The following is a 10,801-nucleotide window of genomic DNA, read 5'->3' as shown; positions in this document are numbered from 1 at the left end:
ATGTGGCTCAGTAGTTGGACTGCCCCTGAGTTCAATTTGTAGTACTTCCCCTGCCAAAAAAATGGACTATAATAATTTTAAAAATACACTTTTAGGCAGGAACTATGGGTTCTATTTCCCTTGTATTTCCTATACTTATAGGGAAAAAAAGAAAATTAATGTTTGCCTTTTTAATTTTTTCCTTATTGAACAATATGCCTGATCTTGTTCAGTGATTAATCCAGTTGCTGAAAGTATAAAGAATAGGGTCGCAGGTTTGATTACTTATATCTGCTAAGAATAAAAATATCCCTTGTTCACAGAATGCATTTTTAACTTTAAAAAGTCATCTGGCAAACTTGTGCTGCTGATCACAAGGATGAATCAGGTAAAAGCATGTGGTTGACTCAATACAAAACAGAAATACTGGAAAATAACTCTAAATGTTTCACTGACAGGGGATAAGAGAGTATACATCAGTTACTCATTTCTAAGTAAACATTTCACTTATCATATCCATCAACTCACTGCCCTTCTGAACTGAATAGAAACAAGACCTTAGCCACAAAAGAAAGTAGTCTGGTCTTTTAGAAAGTTAAAAATTGCATATTGTAAAACTTATAATTTTTAAAAAAATGGTACATTTCTTATTTATACACCATATAAACATCAAATAAAATACTATACCTGTACCATCTTCTGGATCTGATACAACAATATGTGCATTTAATTCTTGTAGCTTGTGATGTAGTTCTTCTAATTTTTTGTTTGATTTTTTCAAAATGTTGTCTACATAAGCCAAACTTTTTTTATCTGTTGTTACTTTCCTCAGATTTTCAGCTCCTTCTTTGATTTTCAGTTCTTTCCTTATTTCTCTTTTGATTCGATCCTTGATATCATCCAATTTCTGTTGCACCACTGTATCTGAAAAGTCTAATTTCTGAACAGCACTCACATTCTCAGAAAATGGAAGACTTCGGGACTCTCCCTACAGAAAAAAAAATAAACATATAAATATGGGCGTTTAGGAAAGTCAGTTGCTTAGTAAAATATGCAGTATTAAATATTACATTATTTTCAGCATAAAAAAATTCTTCATAACTACATTACACTCAATTAAATCTAGTTCTCTTCAATATGCAAAAATCTACTAATTTACCTAATAACTCTACAAAACCACAAGATCAAAACTCTTACCACTAAGTAACATTACTTGACAAAAACATTTAATATTAAAATAAAGTGAACTCAACATATTTACACACAAAGGCATCTAAGGATTATGTAAAAATAGGGGATTTTGATATCCTATAAATTTAATTTAGATCCCAACTCCCACACTATGAACCCTGGGCAAGTTATTTAATCTTTTAAATACTTAATCATGTGTAAAAATCTAAACAATAGCATTAGCTTACTTTTGGAGATACTGTGATAATCCAAAATATTATAAGAGAAACTCCAAATATAATTCTTGGACTACTATAGTCACCTAATAAATGTATTATTAAATTCCTTAGGTTTGTAATTTTATCTTGTGTCAGAATCACTTAAAAATAAATTCATATTGGCAGAAAATTTTATGACCACTTTATAGCTAACGAATTAAACACATTATGGCTTGGGAAAGCTATTCAGAATTCCATTTATGTTTCATGGCTAACCATTGAAACTGATAACTTAGTTGACTCACTACAAAAACATTACTAGAGAACATCTCTGAATTATATTCTAAGAGAAATGAAGACCAGTATATTCATCATAATATGAAAATCAAATCACTTAATCAAGCTGGGTATTGATTGATGGTACTAGAGATTGAACTCAAGGGCCCTTTACCACTGAATTTCATTCCCAGTCCTTTTTATTTTTATTTTGAGACAGGGTCTTGCTAAATTGCTGAGGCTGGCTTTGACTTTGCAATCCTCCTGCCTCAGACTCCATGTTTCTGGGATTACAGGTATGCACTACCACAGCCAGTCTTAAAGCTATATTTAAAACAGCTTAAGTTATGCTCTAGCTATTTATATTTATGTATCTTTTACTATTTTATCCATTACTATAACTGCATTGGTTTTAAACTCTTTAAATTCTGAAATACAAAAAACAAGATAACATTTACTATTGGGAAGAGCTGGGTTTGGGAAGGAAATGAAAAGTAGGAAGACATGCTTCCCTGTATAGCTTTTCATATGCCTCTAGAAACAACTAATTAATTAAAGGATTTTCTTTAATTTCTTTGCAAATCCCTTCATCACACCCATATAAACAAGTTCTATTTAAATTTTTGCTGCATGTGCTTTTTATATCTAATCTTTAATCTCTTAAACTATCAACCAAAATACATCATACAAAATATAAAAGGTAAAATAAAAGAAGGTATGAGATTTACACTTGGCCTTCACACCAATTTATACTGTGCCCACAGGCATATTACATAAAAAATGAAGAAGTTAATTTCTATCAATCTGTTTATAAACTTTTCAGGACCAAGAACCCTTTTGAAATTAACCCCCCCACCAAAGAAAATAGTAGCTCAAAGGAAACTTCTTATTTGTATAATTTCCAGATTCTACAGATCTAGGCTAAAAATTCCTGGAATACATGATCTACACCTGTTGGCTATAAATTTCTAATTTTTATCTATGTGGATATAGGATGCTCTTCTACCTGGGCCAAAATGCTGTCTAGGTTTTTCAAAAATTATAATGGAATGTTAAGTTCCATCTTTCATTTAGTTTCCCTAGTTTATGAATCCACCTTGGCAGTTATTAAAACATTCCCACGTGACAATATTTAAAGAGTAAAATCCCAAATTCTGGCTGTCCACCTTTATGAAAAGTACACTGCATCAAACAATGCTCAGATGAAAGAAGTTTAATCACTTTCTTCTACATATTCATATTTTGATTCTTATAAATTTATCAGAAAACATCACACAAATTGCTTTAACAAATTTGTTCTTTAATATAATGATACTAAGCCACAGGTTCCCAAAATGTCTGGGTTTATGGTATCCTTAGGATCTCTAATGTTCTATTCTGCCAAAAATACCCAACAATTCTATTTACTGAGTACTAAGGCAGAAGTGTAATTTAATAAATATTAAGGTTTTAACAACTTCGTCACTGTTTGAAACAAATACACAGTAGTTCAAAGAAAAGAAAAATATTTCATTTTTTAATAACCATAGCTATTTACTAATGGAATGTGTCTGCCTATCAGGTACTTCACAATTTCTCAAAGATTGAAATCAGGTTAGACACTCCTACCGTCATTTTCTGTTCCACTTTGCAAAAATTAATGTAGAATAGTCTAATATTGAAACTTAACTGATTCCAGTTAGTTCACATGGTATCTAACAATGAGGGATGTCACTGTTTCCTTCCAAAATTTATAATATATTTTAGGACCCTGAGTGTTTGCTGAAACACCCAAGTTTTGTTCTGTTTGGGAATCAGGATGCTAGACTTTAAAGGTTATTAAAATAAAACATTCATATGAAAATGGCTTCCATAGTTAATATGAATCTTTTGAAGGCTCTTATTTCAACTCATATCTATCCAGTTTGCTCTCTAAATTCCAATCATGTCAAATTATAAAAATCTAGTGCAAGAAACCAACTGATTGAATCAGCCACTGTGCATGCTATACATTTGGAATGCACCACTTCTCTGTTTTCAACTATCTCCTCCAAGTTCCTTCTTGGCCCAGTTAACTTTTACTTTGTTTCAAAATTTACCACAACTCTTCTGGGAAATAATTTCCTGCCTATTGCCCTCCCTTAAGATTTCGGGGAATGACCTTCCTGAGTATTCTGATACTATGAATCTTATTGAAATAAATACCCCTTTTCTTATCTGACCACTCCAAAGATAATCAGCAATTTGAGGGCAGGGCTTCTGTGTGGTAGATTAACTTTTTAAAATAAATTATTTGGGCCGGGTGTGGTGTTGCACACCTGTAGTCTCAGCAGCTCCGGAGGAGGCAAGAAGGATCACAAATTCAAGAACAGCTTCAGCAATTTTTTTAATTTTAATTTTTATTTTTTGCGGTGCTGGGAATTGAACCCAGGGCCTTGTGCTTGACAGGCAAGCACTCTACCAACTGAGCTATATCTTGCTATATTCCCAGCCCTAGCAATTTTTTTTTAACTTTATTTAGTTTTGTATGTGGTGCTGAGGATTGAACCCAGTGTCTCATGTGTGCTAAGCAAGCGCTCCACCACTGAGCCACAATCCCAGCCCCAGCCTCAGCAATTTAGCAAGGCCCTAAGGACCTTAGCAAGACCCTGTCTCAAAATAAAAAAATAAAAAAGGGCTGGAGGTGTAGCTCAGTGGTAAACATCCCTGGGTTCAACCCCTGGTACCAATAAATAAATAAATAAATAATAAAATAAAATAAATAATTTGGCCTTTTTTCTGTGGTACGGGGATTGAACCCAGGGCCTCCCTACCAGTGAGCTACATCCCCAGTCCTTTTTATTTTTTGAGACAGGTCTCACTAAGACGTGAGGCTGGCCTCAACCTTGTGATCCTCCTGCCTCAGCCTTTTGAATCACTGGGATCACAAATGTGTGCCACCATGCCCAGCTGATTTGTCCATTTTTTAGTTTTTGTTTTATTTTATTTGGGGGGGGGGCACTAGAAATTAAACCTAGGAACACTTAAGCACTGATTACATCCCTAATCCTTTTATTTTTTATTTTGAGACAGAGTCTAACTAAAATTACCAAGGGTCTTGCTGAATAACTGAGGTGATCCTCAAACTCAGAATTTGCCTCCATCAGCCTTCTGAGTCACTGGGATTATAGGTATGTGCCACCATACCCAGTTGATGTGCCCATTTTTAAATGATTTATTATTTACTATTTTTCTTTTAGAACTCAGGGAAACCTTTCATTCTTGCTTTCCTCTTTCTGATAAAGGGAACTTGTATTCCAGGAAGCTCCAAAAACAAAATTTATATTCAATCATAGAAATTAGTTTAGCTAAAATGAGGTCTGAGCTACATAATAATGGTTAGCATGTTTCCTCCCTCTACTTTTCCAAGATCTGTTTTTTTGTTTTTGTTTTTTAATCAACCAGTTTTATTCCCATCTTTTGTTACAACATGGAAAGGTGCAAGAGATACTTAAAAATAATAATTTAAGATAAATGAATGCCCTTTGACAGCAGATAAGAAAGACTGTAATACCATTACTGCTTTTCTAAAAATTTTAACTGCAATAAACTTAAAATTACTGGAAAATATAAACTGCTTGCATTTGGAACAACTGAAATAATATATTTCATCTACTAAATTATGCTTCCACTCTAAAAAAATAACTTAAATAATTATACCATAATGCCAGGAACATTACTAGGCAATGAAATAATATTCCTGAAGTAAGTAAATTAAATTAGCTTCTGAGACTTTTGTCTCAGTAGATTCTGTTACAGGCAGACGCAACTATCTATACCATTCTGTTACACTGACTGTAAGCTTAACATTTTCATCCACTAGTTCTCAACCACCCTCAACAGTATAAAACTAAAACTTTCATGTTTCCTTCCAAAGTAGATACCCTTTTTCCTCTTTTTAAAATAAAGCAAAATTGGATCCAACCTCTAATCACAAACTCCCTTATATAACTCATTAATATGATCAGAAAGTATGGGATCCTAAGAGAAGAAAATCCTAAGAATTAATTCTAAACATAAAACTCCTGTCATCTCTACAGCCTTCTCCACTAATCAGGTATATATAAAAGTCTCATAATTCTATTAGTTTTTTCACTGAAATCACAAGCTTAATCAATATATTCTAGTCAAATTAACCTAAGACTCTGCTTTTTATGATCTTTTTTATGTCCAGTTTTTAAAATACTTTCAATAAGTCTACCATAACCAAATAATTGTTTGAAAAAACATGTCAGGTCTTTCATGATCAGTTCCACCTTCCTATTTTTAGTAACTTTAAATTTTATATCATCCCTAAAGTGGACAGACGGTCAAACCCAAACAAAAGGAAACTGAAATCAATGTCCTCAGTATCTATAGTAGAAAAATTGAAAGGATTTTTAAGTAAATAGATTTCAAGTGACTAAATAAAGAACAGAAAACTCAATAAGTAAACACAAGAGTAAAAATTACATGATTTTTCAATGAATTTAAAATAAATTAAAAACTCAGTGAATAGGTTAAATAGCAGATTAGACAAAAGATAATTAATATCCTGCCAGACACATAACTCTGAGGGAATTAACCACAATTATTCACAAAAAATAAAAATTATGAGAGATTAAGAGGCAGAGAAAATCAAAGATTCAAGGTTCTTCTAATAAGAATTCAGAATTAAGAGAATAAGCTGGGAAAGGGGGGTGGGGTTGTAGCTCAGTGGTGGAGCGTTTGCCTGGCATGTGTGAAGCACTGGGTTGGATCCCCAGCACCACATAAAAACAAACAAATAAAATAAAGTGATGTGTCCATCTACAACACATACAATTTTTTTAAAGCTGTGAAAGCAGCGCTATATGAAACAGATACAAGTTAAAAACTTTCCAGAACTGAAGTATCAATTTTTTTGCTTAAAGATGATCACACCAAGTTACAAACGAAAATAGTGATAACAAGAAAAAAGACAGAAAAGCATTTTATCTACCAATTTTGAATTCCAAATAAATGACATTTAGATTGAGAAGTAACTTTTGGGGGGGTACTGGGGACTGAACCCAGGGTCACTTTACTATTAAGCTATATCCCCTGTCTGTCTGTCTGTCTGTCTGTCTGTCTATCTATCTATCTATCTATTTATTTATTTATTTCAATCCTGGGGATTGAACCCAGGGCCTTGTGCTTGAGAAGTAAGCTCTCTACCAACTGAACTATCTCCCCAGCCCCATATTTTTTTTACACTGAGACAGGCCTTGGTAAATTGTGAGGTTGACCTCAAATTTTCAATCCTCTTGCCTCAGCCTCCAGAGTATCTAGGATGATAGAAGTGTGCCATGTCACTCAGCTGATAATTTCTTCTTAGTGATAGAAAGACCTCAAACTGTCAAACTTCTATAAGATTTCCATCCTTTATCTTAAGGTCTTAATTATTAATAAGCTTTTCTCTGAAAAATACCAAAATAAATAAATAAATAGATGAACCAAACCACCACCAACAAAAACACCTTCAAAATATTATTGTTCTGGGAAAAATTACCAATAAACTAACACAGTTTCCACTTTATATCATTTCCCTATTCACTAGTCATATGAATTAACTGAATAAAAGAAAAATGCTGCTATGGCAGAAAAGACTACACTGTATCATTTCTGACTATTGATAAAGATTTATAAAATCATAATGTTGGCAATAAGCCAACTACATGATAAATAACTTTATAAAAAGTTAACTAGACATTTGTAATAAGAAACTTAAAAATAGTGATTCCCTCTGGCTTTGTAATTTTTAAAAAAATTTTTTTTAGTTGTCAATGAACCTTTATTTTTATTTATTTTATTTATATGTGATGCTGAGAATCAAACCCAGTGCCTCACACATGCTAGACAAGCCACAACCCAGTCCCTTGACTTTGTAAATTTAATTACAGAAAGCAAAGAAAATAATTAGAAATTATTGTTATACAGAATGGCCACTTTAATAACTTTAAATTAACAATATGTACACTGTGTTGGGTACAGACAGACTCCCTTGTAAGTCCTGTGAACAGCAGGTTAATTCACAGCCTGTGCTAATGTACAGTTTTATTTCAAATTATGTTTAAAATAAGAACAGAAAAAAGTGGAAGAGATTAAAATATTAACATTATCTCTGTGAAAAATTAAAAGGAATTTTCATTTTGTTCAAAGTGTTTCATATTTTCTACTCTTTAGTAATAAAAATTTTCACCATTTTTTCAGCCTGACAAGGAGGGAAAAGATATAATTTAAAAGAACTTCAAAGTAACATTCACTGTTATTTCAATTTTGGCAAATATAAATGCTTACAATGATATGTAGTATATTTGCTATTTAATTAGACTATTTTTATTCAACACAATTCCATTGCAAAGGCTAGAACTATATATTTCACTCTAATTAGACCACATCATGTGCCAGCCAAGTATTTCAAATACACAAATGTGTTAATATGTATGTGTTAAATACAACTTTTTTTAGTTTATGAAATTAACTTCTGATTTTAGGCTGAAACATAAATTGAGATTTTCAATTTACTATACTTCAACAAATTCATAGTAAGTTAGGAAAAACACTGAAATAAGGACAAAACTGATTGAAAGAAGACAATGAAGAAAAAGACTGTCACTTGTGACCAAGTACTTCATTTAGGGAGACAGGAAAGGATGTTTACTCCTCACTGGCAAAGTTCCCAGAGAAGACGTGAAAAAGCTGTTACTTTTTCTATATTTCAGAAAATAGTCTGATCTGATAGATGCCAGGAAATATTAAAGTATCCATGAAACTCACTAAGTATTATGATTTGCATACTATTTTAGCTAGAAGGAATTTCAAAAACCATTTAGCCTAACTCCCTAATTTACAATAGCTAAGCAACCAGCCTAAGATGACAAAGAAAAGTCAATGCTTACTGAGGTTTAGAATACTAGCCTTCTCCTAGTTTGGTGTTCTTTTAACTGCATACCACCTTCTCAGAGGGGACCCTTGGGAATCCACTTGCCTATATTTGAACTATACTTTGACTTAATTGACTGGCATTAATCAGTGGGTATTCTCTCCTTGAGAGAATACTCTCAAGTAGAAAGCAAGAAAGCAGTTCAAATATCAATTCCCATCAGGAACTACACAATACAAGCATGTTATCCTACCCCCCCCACCTGGCTGTTTGCTCATCTACAACATGGAAATCATCTTTCCTATCTTTAAGCTTTTAAAAAACTATACATTCAAAACATTCAATGAGTGCTAGGCAACAAAAACATAAAGATAAAAATGACATGACCATTCTTTCTTTCTGGTATTCAATTTATTAAAGAATACAGATATGAAAACCAAACATGATTTGAAGCAGCAGCAAAGCCTTTATGCAAATGTAGGCCATTGTGGTTTTTGTTTGTTTGTTTTAAACAAAGGCTCAGTTTGAATGTAATATAATGGAAAGAGTGAAGCATTTGGAATCAGACTGGCCATGTGTAAATTCTGATATTCCAATCATGCTAAAGCAAAATGAAATTATTACAACTAGCTTGACTGTATTACTTCTAAGTTTCATAATGACTATGCCCACATAGCACTGAAGCAATAGTGCTGGGTGCCTACCTAATACCCATCTTTCCAATAACCTTACTAAGAAAACTCTCATTTTTGTTCAATCCAATAAAGTATACAGATCAAGTTCTCTCTTGCATCTAGAAAAAAGCCATGTAACAATCTTGTCAAATACAAATTAAGTCCGGGATTTGGGGGAAAATTTTCATTCCTCCCTTCTTTTTGCCTGGAATGCAGACCCAAGGCCTAAGAATGCACCAACTATCTCATAACAATGAGGTGTAAACAGAACAAAATCAACACACTATGAATGGCAGTGCAGAAGTGAGCCTTGATTCCTGTTGGCCTACTAAACTGCTAGGCAAGTCTAAGACTGTTGACCCTTAATCTTCTTGCTTTAGATGAAAAATAAATGCTTATTTAAAGCAAAACTATAGGGCTTTGTAGGTCAATATAAAGAATTTGACTTGTACTATGAATGAAATGGAAACTCAGGGCAGAGTTATGGCAAATAAATGACATAGCCTGGCCTTCTGTGTTAAGAGTAGATTCGAGGGATGTAGGGAACTCATTTTGAAGCTCTGATAGGTCTTGAATGAATATTGCCTCCCTCCATTCATACCCTCCCATGCTGACTCTGGGTAGACTTTGACTTAATCTGATTGATAGTGTGTGGTAGAAGTAACTTTCTAGTGAGAAAGAAATAATGAAAACCTCACTCATAATTTAGGTTAAAATGTTGAAGAAAGTCTCTTGAAGACTCTGTGGAATTAATATTTATTCTGAGGCCTGAGAAATGATTAAGAATTATCCAAAAGGAATAAAAGGTGTCCCTGCTCGAAGAATTAAAATAATTAGAATCACCATATTGTTGATCCTTGACACAATGGGATTGGCTATTTCTCTCTACTCTTGCCTAGTAAGTATAGTCAAACACCCGGGAGACACAATATAACAGATAATCATTAACACTAAGCAAAGTAGAAGAAGAAAACAGACGAATTAGGGACTTCAAGGTAGTAAATTTTCCTGGTTTTTTCTTTATAAAACTTCTCCCTCCAAAGCCAAAAGGAGGATGCAGGCCCTGGGGGAGATTCTGAGAAAAACCTTTCTTTGGACAAAAAATAGTAAAACAGGGCAACCTAGCCAGATATAAAGTTTTGTTTTTGGTTTTTTTTTTTTTTTTCTTTCCCCAGTCTGGGAATTGAACCCAGGGCCTTGTGCTTGCAAGGTAAGCATTCAGTATATTCTACTAAGAATATACTGAGCTATATTCCCAGTCCGATATAAAGCTTTTTGACAGTACCAACTCTACTCTATCCAAGCACCTTAAGTATTTCCTTCCTTGCTATGTCAGGGGTTATTCAGTGGGGACTCGGTTGAAACAAGTTAGGAAGGTACTAGCAGGTATCCCAAGAAAATGAGTACTCTTCTTCCCTATCCATGTAGGATGCAGAGCCTGAAGATCTGGCACCGGAAGGGCCCAGAATAGGGTTCCTTTTTCCCATTAGTGAAAAGGTATCTGCAGAAATCAAATGGGGAATCTGCTCTCCTGCTCCCTCAAGTAGCAGAGGACACATGGCTTTCTTCCCCTAACAGAAGAG

The 10,801-nt window shown here is 33.5% G+C and overlaps 1 protein-coding gene across 2 annotated transcripts in view; it reads right to left on the bottom strand.

Moving 5' to 3' along the window:
- PKN2 (protein kinase N2) overlaps nt 1–10,801 on the bottom strand; it is a 129,738-nt gene that overhangs the window by 73,751 nt on the left and 45,186 nt on the right. For both annotated transcript variants that reach the window (XM_079151060.1, XM_079151059.1), the window contains exon 2: nt 667–967. In XM_079151060.1, the coding sequence (XP_079007186.1) occupies nt 667–967 (301 nt within the window). The remainder of the gene's footprint in view (nt 1–666; nt 968–10,801) is intronic.

This window comes from Sciurus vulgaris (genome assembly GCF_902686455.1).
Source record: "Sciurus vulgaris genome assembly, chromosome: 1".
Taxonomy (NCBI): Eukaryota; Metazoa; Chordata; class Mammalia; order Rodentia; family Sciuridae; genus Sciurus; species Sciurus vulgaris.
This window is presented reverse-complemented; position numbering and strand designations above follow the sequence as displayed.